The sequence below is a fragment of the Alligator mississippiensis genome, chromosome 10 (assembly GCF_030867095.1).
Source record: "Alligator mississippiensis isolate rAllMis1 chromosome 10, rAllMis1, whole genome shotgun sequence".
NCBI classification, from domain to species: Eukaryota; Metazoa; Chordata; order Crocodylia; family Alligatoridae; genus Alligator; species Alligator mississippiensis.
Genome location: NC_081833.1, coordinates 5,432,360 through 5,448,073, shown reverse-complemented (window position 1 = coordinate 5,448,073; position 15,714 = coordinate 5,432,360). Strand labels below are relative to the sequence as shown.

The 15,714-nt window shown below is 56.2% G+C and overlaps 1 protein-coding gene across 1 annotated transcript in view; it reads right to left on the bottom strand.

Moving 5' to 3' along the window:
• Positions 1–15,714, bottom strand: part of HIP1R (huntingtin interacting protein 1 related) — a 43,696-nt gene that overhangs the window by 18,286 nt on the left and 9,696 nt on the right. The window contains exons 2-8 of the mRNA XM_014598514.3: positions 7,198–7,261; positions 6,370–6,512; positions 4,813–4,869; positions 4,035–4,115; positions 3,755–3,831; positions 2,820–2,881; positions 1,220–1,360 (exon numbers count right to left, since the gene is read on the bottom strand). Of these exons, the coding sequence (XP_014454000.1) occupies positions 1,220–1,360; positions 2,820–2,881; positions 3,755–3,831; positions 4,035–4,115; positions 4,813–4,869; positions 6,370–6,512; positions 7,198–7,261 (625 nt within the window). The remainder of the gene's footprint in view (positions 1–1,219; positions 1,361–2,819; positions 2,882–3,754; positions 3,832–4,034; positions 4,116–4,812; positions 4,870–6,369; positions 6,513–7,197; positions 7,262–15,714) is intronic.

Genomic DNA, 15,714 nt, shown 5'->3' with positions numbered 1-15,714 from the left:
TTTGCCCGTAAATGTCTCATCTGGAAATCAAGCATCAGAGGGGCAGGGGAGATGGACAGCTGCCTCTGAATCACCCTGGACCTGATCCCAAGGGGCAGGGATGGGTCCTAGGGAATCCAGGGATCCCAAGGGGCAGAGAAGGGGTCCTAGGAAAGCGTTCTGTCTGCCCTGTGCTTGGCAAAATGACGGCTCTCCAGGGAGCTCAGTGGCTGCACATGCCAGCAGCTTACAGCTGGCGATCAGGGCGTGTGTCATCGGGGTCTCCTCTGCGTGAAGCCAAGCTGATAACCCTGCTGATCTACAGGAAGCATCCACCCCATGCGTGAAAACCACACGGGTCACACAGCGCTGCAGGGACAGGCACTCGGGTTACACTTTAACTTTTACAGCTCCAACTGCAGCTGCCATCCTGGCACAGACCTCTCCTGGCCAACCTGAATCCTGACGGCTTGAGCTCCTCCATCAAGACAAACCTGGAGCTCCACCCTCCAACCCAGCATGGGGCCTCAGCAAGAGACCCCCACCACCGAGTGAAGCAGCTGCAAAATGCAGCATCTGGAGTGTTGCCCAGGGCTCATGTTCATCATCGATACCCTGGCACTCAATTGTGCCAACAGGAAGCAAAGTACCGAGGCTCAGCAGTGCATGGGGGGAACTGCAGAGGAGCACTGATCTCCCATACCCAACCGCCTGTGCACACTGAGGCCCTCTCCATCCTGTACCCATCTCTAAATGCAGCGCTCGTCCCAGTGGTTTCTCAGGCTATCATGATCAGGGTCATTCAGTGCCAGAACCGGGCTATAAACCATGCAGCAGACTCCCTGCAAGTGAAATCTAGATGACAGTGGTGGAGTGTTTGCCCGAGTGCCAAGAAAATGCATTACACAGACTGAAATGGGCCATTAGCTGGGATCCATCAGTCTGGTTTGCTGAGTACCACACCCCATAGCCCTCCATGACTCCCCCGCTGCTGCCAGCTGCATCCCTGCAGCAAACCTCTAGCCTAAATATTAAGCCACAGAGACCCTTGAGCTCAGAAAGGCTGAAGAGTCCGAATGTGCATCTCAGTGCAGCTCAACAGAAGGGTCTATGCACTGAGTTGGCTCACCTTATAGGCATCACGCCATTGCACATTGCACACTACTGGCTGCCCCTAGGAAGGGCTTTACCCCTTTATGCTCCACCCTCTCCCTGGGCGACATGGCTGGGGGAGACTCACATGAGTGCAGCTTGAACAGGAGCTTGACAGTGTAATGGTAGAGGTGGCTGCAGTCCTGGATCGCCTGGATGAGCGGGGCTAGGCGGCACTGCACGGCAGACATCTGTGACACAGCCATGGAGGTGTTGAGCTGCCTGAAGACTGGGGAAGGAGAGGAGGCCGAGGCAGAGGGTTATGGCTTAGCACAGGCTCTGCAGACAGACGATTCCTGGCAGGTGCCTGGGGCTCCCTTTCAGGTGGGATCTCACTGAACTACACAGGGCTTCATGCTCCCGCCAGAGGAAGGGCAGCCTCCCAATCACGGCGCTGGGCAGATCACCCTAATCCTGCCCCTGCTCTCTGGGAAGATTCATGGCACCGATGGATGAGATGTGCTCACATGCAGCTTGAACCCAGGGTCAGGTTCTGCCATGCGTGATTACAACATGACGTGCTGCAGCTCAGCTTCCCAGTGCAGTCCCGGATGAGAAAGACGCAGGCCTGCAGCCAACACAACAAGCCAGCCTGCTGGTAATGGATCTCCCCAGACCTCACACCGGCTGGGACTGGACGGCCTCTGTTTGCTCAGCTTGCCCTTGGGTGGTTGGAACCGAGGCAGTAAAGCTTTATGATTAACAGGAAAGTACGTGGTGCTGCCCACAGGCTGCCTGGAGACATGGGATGAATTCGGACGCAGGCAAACTTGGTACAGTGGCACCAGGCAGGGGAGAGGGAGGCCGAGATCCTTCTGGGATCTTACTGCTAATCGCCGCCAGCTGCAAACTATGCCTCAAGGGACTGGAGGGCACCTACCACACTGGGCCTCCAGGCTCAGAAGTATTGTGACCGACTGGGGTGGGGGCAGAGACGAGGTATCTGTCTGGGTTTCCAGGAGAGGAATGGGGGACCTCCTGACCAGTACAGACACACTAAGTGTTTGCCTCCTGCTCCCTCCCCGGTAACACAGCAACTACCATTTCGTATTGACAACTGCTCTATTCCCTTGCAGAATCACTGGGTCTTTACCCCCTATTTCTGGGGAGAAAGCAAAGGGCCCAAGTGTTTTAGTTCCTCTGGCCCTGCAGCCCGTGACGAGCGTGACTGCTTTGCAAGCCCCATTCTGGCTGACCGTCCCTGCTGGGGAACAGCTGGAGTCTGCACCATCGCTTCTTGGAGAGTGACACAAGGGCAGTACACAGAAGCAGCCCCAGCGCGAGTCCTTCAGGTCTCAAAGAGGACGTTTCAGAGAGAAAACTGAATATTTATAAGGGAACACCCTTGATTCTACTCCCCAGTTTATGAGATTAGGGCTTCACATAACGTCTGCCATTAACATCTGCATGTCGATGGGAACATGCATCTCTCTGCTCAATGCCGCACTTGAACTGCCATTGTTCAAAGCCAGCGCAGGTTTGCTAATGGCCTTTCCAAAAGGGCCTGCTTAGTCAGCTCTGTCTATGAGCAAACAAAGCTGGTGGCTGCTCTAGAAACCAAAGCACCTTGCTTCTTAGAGAATGATGGACTAGAGCTCGGCTGGGACAAGGCTTGGGTTAAGGGCTGATGGCTTAGCCACCTGGGGTACAGGGAACACAAAGAAACCAGGAGGGAATGGGCTACTTACCTGACTCGGAGAGCTTGAGTTCACAGTCCATGTAATCGAACATCTCGACCGTGAGCTGAAAGCTGCAAAAGAGCACAAGCCGCCACTTTATAGCCAGGCTGGCATTGCTTCAGAAAGGCTCAACAAAAGAGATGCCAGCATATAGTGGCCTGGTACTGCAGACCCTTGGTATGCTTAGTCCTGATTGCTACCCCAGCTGTTTGTTTTTCACCAGAAGCATGTGGTACCAGCGCAAACCCACGGGCTGAGAAACCTGCCGGCATCAGAGAACAAAGCAGGGCTACGGTGCCAGAGGTAGCCTCGGTCATACAGTGCCATCCCCAAACACTACAACTCAGTGATGGCTGAGCCCCTATGCTGGGGGCACAGGGAGAGGAGGGATGACTGGAGGGTGCTGCTGCAGTGTGGGTATCTTCCCCCTCAAACCATGCAAGTCTTCCTCCCTCCCCATCGCCAGTAGGAGAGAGATGTTACTGCAGGCCCTTTGATAAAACAGGTAACGGCTGTCAGCAGCAACCCAGTAAGACATTCCAGCTCTGGGGCTTACTGGTCAGAGACGTGTCACTTTAAGTGCCATTAGGAGCATCAAGATCCTCTGGAAATTAAGCCTTGGCTTGTTTCTGACAGCTCTCCACTTTGGCTCGGGGCCGAAAGGGCCAATTGATGGGAATCTGAGTTTCTGGAGAACAAGAACCACCGACACGAGCCCACCAATACCTCCCGCACTGCCCTGCCCTGCCCTGCTGACACGATGCGCAGACATCTCGCTCGTGCTTCGGGCTCATGCAGGCCCTAAAGGTGCCCCCGTGCACAGAGGCGTCCCATCTTGCCTCTGGTTTCGATAGGTGCACCCACTGACGTGGCTTGGGATCTGACTGTGGTGACTCGAGAGTGATGCAGCCCTTGTGCCGTGCACAATGTGTGACCACACTCACATGTTGTTCACGTCTGTCCCTGCAGCCTTCTCCAGCACCTCGTCCGTCACTTCTAGGTTTGGTGGAAACTCCGGGTGCTTCGAGAAAAGACAGTCCTCATCAGTGCCAGCAACAGGCTGTCCCACCCTTCCCCTGCCCCACTTGGCGAGTGTGTCTTTCACGAGGAGGTCCTCGCACCCGCAAAAAAGCATGAATACGTCAGGCCAGAAAACAGCCCAGCAGCCTTGCAGCAAAGCTCCCTCAGTATGCCCCCAAACCAGCCCAGCCTTGCTGGCGTTACCTTCAGGTGGAAGGAGATCTTGGTGAGGAGGAGTCTGGTGTAAATGTTCACGAGCTGCCCGTATCTGTCGTGCAGATGGCCCTGTCAAGGAATACAGCACCCATGTTTCAATAGGTCCCAGCAACTTGAACCATCCATCCTCCTGCCCCCTCCAGCAGGGCTGAGCCAACTACCAAAAAATCCCCAAGACGAGCCAAGCTCTGCTGCATTGCACCGATTTTCACACCTTGACAGCTAAGCCTCTGAGCAACCAGGAAGGGGAATTTCACCATGAGCGCGGAAGGGCAAGGCCTTGCATGCATCTAAATGCAAGCGCTGCCCTGCCTTCTCTCTCCTATGGGCGAGGATACACTGCCCGCTCAGCTCCACATAGCCAGCTGCTTCCCAGATGCTGATGCCAGTGGACAAAACCCCAGGGCTTTGCCTTGCTCTCCCAATGCAGAGAGGGTGACGCCAATGTGCAGTTCAGGCCTCCCTCACCTCCCCCACTTCCTCCTCTCATCCTTTGCAGCATCAGATATGGCAGCCACGCTCGCTTCCTGTCCAAAAAATCACAGCTTTGTCTTCCTTCATCCCACCCCCATTTCAACAACAAGCAATGCATCACAGGCTGAGCACGCTCGAGGGAGGGTTACGTTCTCCAGAGCGTCTGCCCCTCTCTACGTCCAGGCACTGTGCCCGGGGCTGAAACCAGCTGTTCCCCAAGACCAGCTGCACCTCTCTACAACATAGGGCTTTGGGCTGCCAGGAGCAGGCACAGCCCGTTGCCACGACTCACCCACAGGTCTCCGGTCTCCCGGATGTTACTCCGATACCTCTGACAGTCCTGAAGAACCTGGGAATAAAGGCACAGGGGTTAGACATGCCGCATGCGTGCTCACGTGCAATTACGGGAAGTCAATGTACATTGAGATCATCTTGACCGCACCAACCCTGCTGCAGCCCCGTCTGCTGCAATGAGCAGATCCCCTCCTCGCCAGCTTGGTTCCTCCCAGATCCCCTCCTCGCCAGCCTGTTGTGAGGCTATAGGGCCAGAGAGGGTACAAGGGAAACCTTTCAAATGGCACCAAGTGGCAACTCTGTTTTGGCAGACAGAAATGGGTCTGCAGGCTCCCCAGGCTAGTGCTCCCCCAGAACAAACTAGAAGAGGTCTCTGTTTCTCTCTGGAAGCTACCGTTTCACTCTAACCAGTGAAAGGGGTGAAAGGCCTGGTCTTAACAAGGCCTGTGAGAATGGCAGGCTTTCAATACCCTTGGGGATACAGATGGAGTGGCGAGAATGGCAGGAAATGAGTTCTCAGAGCCGGGCTGCGTTGTGAGCACCGGCCAGTCTCGCCACCGCTGACTCCATTTCCCACATCACAGGGACTACAACCAAGTGAAGTCTTTGAGAGCTACGACTGAGAAAGCAGGAGGCAACTAGGACAGTGTCACCGCAGGCGGCTCTTCACAATGAGGACGGACAGGTCCGTGCAGCCTCGACGCACAAACGCTAGCTATGCTGCTTCCCGGGTCCCTTTCACGTCGGTACCCACGGGTTGAGTTCCTGAACGCTCGGCTAACAAAGCGCTTCAGCATCTCACAACACAGCACGCCCGGTGCAGCAACTGATATGTGTTGCCCAGGAGGATGTCTCCTGCTCTCACCGCAGCCAGGACATCTTCTATTAAATCCCAGCTTTGCAGGCGGAGGGTGCTGTGGGCGCAGGAATCCCCAGAAAGCGGATTCAGCATTCCTGCAGGACTGACAGCAGCTCCGTCAAGCCAGTGATTCAGCCTTGGATTCGCTGGAGGACTGTGCTCGTTACAGGAAGCAGAGTGCAAGGCTGGGGGCGGGGGGAGGCGCTGGACTGTATATGCAGGGACTGTTCATGTTTGTCATGGGAGAAACGTGCACCACACATAGCGGAGGATATTATAAGGAAAAAGGGGGCTCTCATTCAGTGAAGGCAGCATCACAGCAAGCACAGGAAGCCTGGCACCCCGCTTCCAGGGTCAGACAACACCAGAGTGGACAGGCAGACCAGGGCATTCAGGGCACTGATATGTCCGTCCCTCTGACTTCTGGCCACACATCTGCCCGCTGCACATCCTGGGATCATTTGCGCTGGCCTGCAAGCCCCGTGTACATCATATCAACGTGACCGTGCTGCCTTTCGAGCCTGTGGCCATCCACCGTGGCTGAGAGTCCTGCCCACCCGCAGCCACACATCAGCACTCGCCCTCTCCCACGGGTCCCTGCCAAGCGGGGAGGAGGAGAAGCCTCCCTCGTGAACGGCATAGGGCACTGGGCATGACACGCGCTCCACGTGCCCAGCGTGCGACAGCGACACTTACGTTGGGATGCCCGTCTCTCAGGACCTTGTGCAGAACGTGGCAGAACTTCCAGCTGAGGATGGAGCTGCTGGGCAGAGGGAGGCCGATGGCGTAGGACCAGAACGTGAACGCGCCTTTCTCATGGTGGGTCCCCAGGATAATCCCTGCCCAGGAGTCAAGGCTAATCGCACGGGCACGTGCCCCGGGGAATGCCATCGCCCAGCCGGTCCGAGCGGAAAAGCTGCCTGGCCCCGCTCAGCCTCCCCACCTTTGTGACCCTTGTCTCCTATGTTCGCTCCTTTTTAAAAAGGACCGCAGACTGGACTCCAATTCACCTGCAGCCATCAACAGTGGTGCGGCCTGGTCTGCAGGCAGCTGCACTGCCCAAGACAGCCAGGCCTCTTGCGAGAGCCGTGTCAAGGAAGTGTTTTTCCCCTCAGCTCCTCGATTTACATGTTCCCCAGAGGTGCCCTGCCTCGCAGCTGTTTTAGCATTGCTATTTTTGCTCGTCCTCGCTCCCTGGGTCCAACCATGCCCCTATAGCTCACTTCCTCATCAACTGCAGCAAAGACATGGGACTGTGGCGTGCCACCCCCACTCACCCTGATGGCCTGATGAGCATCTGCCAAATATGCCCTCCCTTTCTCCCCACTCCTAATGACAAAGCTGGTTGGTAGGAAAAATTCCTTCCCAACTCCTGCGGCATTTACAGCCCTTGAAACGTGCCCGACTGCAGGCCGACGTGCAGGAAACTACAGCCATAATGTTGTAGAGCCCTTGGTGAAATCCAGACAACATTTTGGGGCCCTGATGAACAAAGTTCGCTGCTGCCATTGAGGAAAAGGATACTGCGGGCATGCTTCTCCTTCACTGGTGCTTCCTGTGTGTTGATGGCTTTGCTGATGCTCATAGCCTGCGGAGAGACAAGAGACGACGAGTCAGAAGACGGCGCAGCACAATCCTTTAAGGTTGCTGCCACTGAGAGGCTGCAGAAACCCAGGACGTCTGGACCCTTTGCACCGTTTGCTGAGAATTACGTGGCCAGATACATTTTTTTTTCATTCAACAGCCCTGGCATCTTATAAAACATCTTTCATTCCAACCTCCTTTCTAGCCATTGGGCATGTCTACACGTGCATTTACGCCGGCTTAAATTTACTGCACAGTAAGTTACTGCACAGGAAGTGGGAATAGGCTGGCGTCTACACGTGCAGGTGTTAAAGCACATTCACGCTGCGTGCGGGCTGACTCGGGACTCAAGTTAGTGTTACACAGTGTTCCTGCGCAGTACGGCGTCTACATGTGCATTACTGCACAGTAACTGATTGGGCGTAAATTTGAGACCAACATGATGCAGGTATCAAATTTACGTTCAATTCGGCATAAGTCACCATATTTACTGCGCAGTATGGGCGTGCACGTGTACAGGTGTGTATGCATGGGCATGTGCGCCCGTATTGCGCAGTAATTGTGCATGTGTAGACAGGCCTGCTGTGTCTCCGAATACTCCTCAGGAAAGAGATGGAGGCCTCCCGCCCCAACATCAGAGCACGAAGATAGCAGCACTCCCATAAGCATCACCTGGCATCAAAAGACGCCCCCCAGGACCCACGTTTTCCTTTCTGTTCCCCCCTGCTAGAAACAGAGCTGCCGCTTTGCTCCTGAAAACAGTCTCAAATCCTGCCTCATTCAACGCCACCAACCGGGAAGATCCCAGGTCCCAAATCTGGCTGGCACGTGGCCATGTGGACAAGAGCCGTCGGTGCTCCTGGCTGTCGCTTTCCTGCAAAGGAGCCAACTGCATTCGCTCGACTCGACTCCGAGACTCGTCGTGAGAGCGTTAGAGCGTGACGGAGAAACGGCGAGCGCAGAATTTGTTTTCTAACCCCGAAGGGCTTCTGAAACGCGCGCTTCTCAACACAGCTTTGACAGCGTTTCTGTGCACGAAACCCATCTCCCTTCAGCCCTTCTTTTAGGGTCAGCCGGCTTCACACGCGGAAAGCCGAGACCAGCATCTGCCTCACCCCAGAGAGCCCGAGGCCGAGGGCGAGAGGGTGAACACAGCGCCAGGAAGCTGGGCAGGGGGTGCAGAGGGCAGTCTTTATTACCGGGATAGCTTGTACCCGACTACACCGAAACACGCCCGTGTTTCCATCCCCACCTTCTCCCCCGAAAATCAGATCCCAGCAAACCACCTCCCGTGCCTCATTTTGTGCTACCATCATCAAAAAGATACCCGAGGATGCGAGGGCCTGCAGACTCCCGCTCCCAGCACCGACTCCCCGGGGTTGAACCATGTCGAAGGGAGCAGACGGGACTGCACGCAGCCGCCAGCAGGAGCCATTTGGCTGCTCTCCTCGTGTACAAGCACCTTCAGACGGCACACAGGAATTGCACTTCAAATGCACTTGATCCTCGCAGGCAGGATAAACCCGGCCTTTCAGTGCTGCAGAGCATCCCGGCCACAGCCATGCCTGCACCCCCTGGTTGCTTTGGTCCTTGGCCATGCTCCGTCCTGTCCTTCCAGAGCGGCTGCTAGACTGCGGGACTGTGGTAGGAACCTGGAAACCCACAACAGGATGCAACAGTTAAGGAGAACCAGCCTGTGAAAAGTGGAGGGAGAGCTTCTGGCCGCCCAGTGCCTGCCCTCTGGACCCAGAAACTGGACCCACCGAGCCTAGCGCAGACGTCGGACCTGCGTCCCTCTGAGGACACAAAACGAGCTGACCCTGACCAACGGGTTACGTATTTCCTAGCATCAGAGTGAATTCAAGGCCCAGAGAAGTTCAAAACCCAAAGAGCATGCCCCTATATGCACGCACATCGGTCTCGGGGTCGCTCTGGAAGGCGCTAGCGACTGAGGAATGGAAACCCAGAGCTGAAAGCTGGCGTCTTTTTGTACGAGCGAGCAGGGCAGACCCGTCTCCTCGTTGGGCACGTACACCAAAACCGCCGGTCAGCTCGTGAACAACCTCAAACCCGGGCCGAGAGTCCGGCAGCTCACTTTTGTTTGGTTGCTTGCAGAGACTTGCTAACGCCAACCTTCACACCGCGCTCCTCGGGTGCACTTCCCTCCCGGCAGGAAAAGGGCTCCTTTGCAAGGCCGGCGCAGCTCTTTAAAGCTGCACATTTTATTTTTCAAAGCATGTCCCTCAAAACTTTCAGGACTTCCCGGAAACATACGGTCTTCGAGGTTGTTATTGTACCGCGGCACCCTCTATTTAGAGTCCTCATTCAGTCCCTGCGTGCCTGACCTCATTTCATACAGACGTCTATTGTACCATAATTCATTTAGATTCCAAGACCCGGTGCTGCCGCTCAGCTGTATAAATTAATGAGGACTCCTCTGCTCGGGAAGATCCACCGCGCGTTTCACGGCACAACCGGCCTCCTGGTTCACTTCCCGCGACAAAATTTCTCCTTTCATTTCGTAGTCGCTCGACGCTTTTCATTTCGACAGCTACCGCCGAACGGAGACACTTGCTTGTCGCTTCTCGGGCGTGGGTGCACAGCGCCCTGGGTCAGCATCCGCGGTTGCACGCGGCCGACAGCCGCTGGGTTACAAAGCGATCTCTGCTTGAGGCGCTCAGCGCCTCCTCGGCCCTATGAAATCAGTCACTGGCGTCGGATGGAGAGTAGAAATCTCTCGGCATGAGGAGCTCTTTTTAATCTCTCGGCGGGAGATGAGGGCGCACCCCTTTTCTCTATAAAGCAGGGTGTCTCTTGATAGCCAGACGGGGAGCTCACGTTAGAAGGGACTGAGATGGCTTCTGCGGGGGCCGCTTTCAAGCAGTGCATTGGGAGGTGTGGGGTTTGCTGCACAGCCAGCGCTCCCGTGGCAGGGCATGCGCATGCATGCACATGCAGAGAGGTGTGCAAGGGCAGCATGCGCTGCATCAGCGAGCACGACAACACATCCTGACATGAAATAACCTTCCAATGTTATTAAAGGTTGCTGCCCTACCCCTCGGGCATGCCTGCCCTGGACGGGGCCAGTCATTAGATGATTTGTACACCTGAAGAATTTAGCAACGTCTCCCTCGTGACCTGGCTGACCACAGCTCCCGTGCACACGCCAGGCGACAGCTGTTTGGTTGGTTCGCGCCACCAACGCCATTTCAAATGAACAGCACATTCCTGCCGTGCTGCTTTCGACAGACAGGAGGAGAGGCTCCCCGGCAGAGCAAGCTCCGGATTGAGATCTGAACCGCAACACGGGGGCGCCTGGACTGGAGGGAGGGACACGTGTGGCTCTGACCCAGCTGTGGGAGCAAATGAACGTCTTTGCCGAGTGCAATTATCACGCCTACTAGCCGGGAGGCTGGCTTAACTCTTTTGATACGGACGGGTCAGGCTCTCAGCAGCCACTGATGTCCCCTTGCTGTATGTTTAACGGGCAGATGCCACGCAAATACCACGGAGCAAGAGCCAGCAAGGAAACTGAAGAGGGCAGGGGGGCAGAGGGCACCGAGCACGGCTCAACTGCGGCTGGGAGCAGCCGCGGGGACGCGGCGCTCAGCTGCGCACGGTCCCGAGCACAGCGAGGCTCTGTTACATGTCACAGGACACGGGTGTTTCCATACAACAAGAGCCGGCGGCGTTTCATAGCACGCGAGCAGAGCAGGGACTCGAGATCACTCTTTTTGCATTTTCATTTCAAAGGGGCTGATTTGAAACGACCCGGCCACCACGTCGCGATTTCCGAGCTGTAACGGGTTCCAGGCTACCGCCAATAAGGTCCAAGGTCAGCAGCCTTTGGAGGCGCGCCGCGCCGGGGGAAGATCAATGCCTCGTTTCATGCAGCCTTTCCCTTCTTGGCACGCAATGAGGCCACATTACAGTCCTCCCTGACGAGAGCACAAGACTCGCTTCTCCGATTGCCTGACAGGGTTAAGACCTCGAGCAGAGATAGCGGCCTAGGGAAAAAGACCGTGCCTTTCGCTCGGGGAGCAACACGCTCTGCTAGAAGAGCAAAACCTTTCTAGAAACGAGCATCTTCAGCTGTGCACCTATGGGGTGGGCTGGCGCTTGCCTAAGTGGGAAATCCCCTGGGTCGGGCTTTACGGTGTCTCCATCCGGGCTGGGCTCTGTGCCATATCGAACGGCTGCCTCTCCAGCCACGGGTCGAATTTGCAAAGGGGGGTGTGGGACTTCCCCCAGGCTCAGCTACAAGGCTCTCGGCTGCTCAAAGGCCTTTGAGACTGGTTTCGTCCTCGCTCCCCCGAGTTTCACAACTCCTCTAACGTCCCTTAGGAGGAGCTGAACCACGGGGAATCTAGAAACGCTCTTCCAGGGGAATTCAGCTCCTTTCTCCCTTACCGGATTTCCCAGGCACGAAGAAGCGAGCTACCTGGGTTTCTGAAGGCAACGTGGGCATGTCATTCGTTTGAATGCATCTGCCTGTTCCCATCCCACCTCCCCTGCCTCCTTGTAGCCCCGCCTGGGTCGTGGAGACGAGGAGGTGAGATGAGAGGTGCTGCTCCTCGAGAGGTAAAACTGCCCTCGCCTGCAAGCTCTGTAGTGGAGAGGTTTGGACGTTGTGCGAGACGATTACCACGACCAGTCGGCTCCCCAGTTTGGTAAAGCAGTTTGACATCGGCCCAGGTGGCCTTTTCTCCCTCCGCACCGAGGCAGTCACCCTTTTCCTTTGCTACAGGGTCTTGGTTCTGGCTCCTGGAAGATCTTGGATGAAATCGGAGCTGTAATGTATCCCAGGGGGAGGAAGGGCAGAGCACCCACACTCCTGCAAATCCTCACGTCAAAGGGAAAACCTGGCATGTACGCTTGTCCTCACTAACCCACTGATGAAGTTAAGATGCCCTCTTCCCTTGGAACAGGGTGCCATCTCACAGCATCCCGCTCTTCCTTCATCTGGAAATTGTCTCTCCGAGGACAGAAAATGCTGCAGGGGAGCACAGGAAAGAGGTGGGAGGCTTTGCGAGAAGCTACAGGTCAACACCTGGCTTCCCCTTTGCAGTGAGGGTGAGCACAGATGCTGGCATGTGGAGGTCGAAGGCCTCGTTGTCCTTGTAATCGTTAGGGAGTCGAGATAAGGGTCTGGACTAGGAAAAGGAGCTGCTAGCTGAACTTGGACTTGAAGTCTGGACCCTCAGATTAAATTCAGCTCTTCTACTGATGGAGCTTTCCAAGCCTGCAACACTGCTGGGGAATGAGGGAGCAGGAAGCAGGAGAGAGAAAACAGACCAGGGCTGAACAGAGCCCCCCACCTTTCCTTTGCAAGGAGGCAGGGCTGATAGGAGGCTGCTCTTCCTCCTCCCCTCTTTCTGGGTTGGGGATATCCTGGGGCTGACCGTTCTGGGCTGGGACGCCTTCAAAACAGGCATGGACTGTCATCCACACAGCTTGAATGGCATTTAACTCAAATTAGCTTGGACTATCCAGGATGAGAGCTGGGGGGCAGATGAACTGACCCCTGGGCACTCCTCCATGCAAACCTGTGACCCCAGTTCCCAGCTCCAGATGCGAGACGAAGCCTGGAGCTGCCCCAGTCCCGGGCTGGCGTGTCCTGGGAGGTGGGAAATGCTGCCACTTGCTGCTGAGCAGGGTGGCGGGGGCTGTGACTGCAAGGGCGGTGGGGGCCGTGGCGGGAGATCCACCTCCAGCTGTTTGCTGCATCGCCCCTATTTCTCCAACCCTCTGCAACAGGACAGAGCCACCACCTCGGTGTGCTGGTGCCTGCTCCTGCCCACACACAAAAGCCCATTTATCCTCTGCCCAGCACACTCAGCTACCTATCTTGAGGGCATGGGGAAGACTTCATCCTGATCAGCTTGCAGGAAGGAAACCACACAGAGAGGGGGGTGGGGGTGGAAAAAAATCCCAAAGGCAGGCATCAAATTAGCTGTCAGCAATCCTAAAGCCAGCTATAACTGCCGGCCTGTTTCCTGTTCGCGTGCTCTCCTCACCGAACGGGCTGGAAAGGCTCTCGAACTACCCAGCCCAGGCCTCTGCAAGACTAAGGTGGGGCCCGAGACGGCGTGCCCGCCGGCACCGAACAAAGACGCGAAGCGAGGCCAGCTCCCTCTGGACTGCCCCACTTTCTCAGCGCGTGGCGCGGGGCCAGCACAGCTAACGAGAGCCTGCTGTCTTAAAAAAGGCGGACCGGGAACAAGAAGGGGACTTATCTACGAGAGGCGCTGCCAGCTTACGTGGCCGTCACATGTGCAGATGAGACTGGTGAGGGACCAAAAGCGGGCGGATGGGGACAGCCGCCCGGCGAGCGCTGGAGTGCAAACGAGGGCCTCCTTTCTCATTCAAACGCTCTTTTTCTGGCGGGGATGGATGGCGCAGGCTTTTACCTGCCTTCTGCGAAACTCGCCCCTGAGCTGGAGGCCAGCATAATTCCTGACCAAGGCGGCTGGGCAGGCAGCGGCCGGCTGGGAGATGCCATCTTCACCCTCTCGTGCTTATGGCCCTTCTGGTAACTCGTGTCCCGTCTCCTCTGCCAGGCCTCCCGCAGCTGCATCTCCAAGACAATGGACAGAGCCTTTGCTTCCCACGGATCCACCCGCCGATACGGACAAGGCTTCATACGTGTCCAATGGCTCTCGGCATCGACACGCGTCAGACCGGACAGCAGAGATGCCCCGTGTCAGGCGCGGCACGCTTTGTGATGGGCTTGCTTTCTTTAGCAAGGGAAAAGGCATCTTTCAGTAGAACAAAGCTGCTTTGAAGAGCTTAAAAGTGTTAATTAACGAGCTATTAAAAGGCCTTTATGAGTCTTTTGCATGGAGGATTGTAATGCGCGCCTGCATGGCATTCCCTCTCCCCCTGCAGCCCCGCCAAGATCCCATCTGATCTTCAAATCATAAAAAAAGAAAAAGGAAAGGAAAATAAGCAGCCTCTGTGTCAGCCTTTCGCCTGGACGCAGATGCGGCTTTGGGTCTGACGCCAACTGCCGTCACGCCAGCAGGCACTCGGGGCAACGCGCATTTAACCTGGCGTTGTCGGTATGAGGAAGGACCGGCCGCACCTCCCCGTTCACCCTCTCGGTCCCAGGGCAGGCCTCCCGGGAGGCACTGGGCACACTGCCATGGGGGCAGTGGTGGTAATGGGCGGTCGAGGGGGCTGTGACAGCTGTTAGCAAGCATCCGATGGCACCTCTTCGCCAGGGCCTCCGAGGGAACACAGCTCATCAGTCCGCCTGATGAGATCGGTGATAGAAACGTCCGGATGAAGCTGACCTGTAAGGGGCTGAGTCAATTTTCTGCCACTATTGAGTCCTTGGCTAGGTCATTTTGGGTTTCTGTAGGCGAGCGCTCCACGGCTGGGGCTGCAAGCGGCTGTGATCCTGGGACTAGTTAGCTTTCTGCAGGCTTAGAGCCGGTGTGGCACAGGCACTGGCAGGGCAGCTCTTCAATGTACTCTGTTAATACCCCACGGTCTGCTCAGACGCTGGCCTATCTTGGTGCAAATCTAAGCTTTACCCTCTTTCGGATGAGGAGCACTAGGGATGGGTTGTTTGGACTTTATAAGCTCACACATCCTGGGGCGCTAGTCGAGCATGATGACAGCTCTTCTCCTAGACGCCTGAACTGGCAAGCCTCAGGTCTGGCCGAGGGGAACATAGCCACCGAATGTCCTGCGATTGGGAGGTGGAGCCAAGCTGCTGAGAAGCATGCAGAGCTGGGGAGGAACTGTTAGCTCAGAGCCCAGGAGCCTGCAAGGGCAAGCTCTTCCCGACTGACACGACACACCGTGGAGATGAAACGGGTTATACCCGCCGGGCCTGGACGTGCAGCCCAAGTGGCGAGTGCGAGCTACAGCTAGGGTTGGGTTTCACGCATGCAAAGCGAGCAGGAAGGTAGCCCCCTACCATCAGCCAAGGTCCTCCTCAAATACCTGCACCTTCTCAGGATGCAATACTGTGACGCCCGAAACAAGTTAAAGCTCTCAGCTGTCCCTCTTGAAGATGAGACAGAGCTAGGAAAACAAAGACTGCTAGGTCTACCACAGCCACCCCCTTCACGGGGGCCGCTGGCATTCACCCCAAGTACCGATGCCTGCGTGCACGGGGATGTCTGGGTCACAAACGGTTGCTTGGATCGCCCTTCTCCCCAAGATCTGGATTCTTTGGGGCTTGGCACTACGTATGTCCATGCACTCACCATGCTTGCCCGAAAGGATCCATTTGTTGCACTGACAGGCTAAATGCACGGAGGGGAATCAGCAGCATCCCCCTTCCTTCATGGTATTTAGCAAAGCTAAATAGCTTAGATTGCTGTTTGGGCCGTAACAGTGGCAAAGGAGCCACGCCAATGATTTGATCTAATCCTTTTAACCCCCGAGGTTCAGCCTGAAAAAGTGTGAAGCAAAACACACTTGCAGGCCACGCGCAGGCCTACT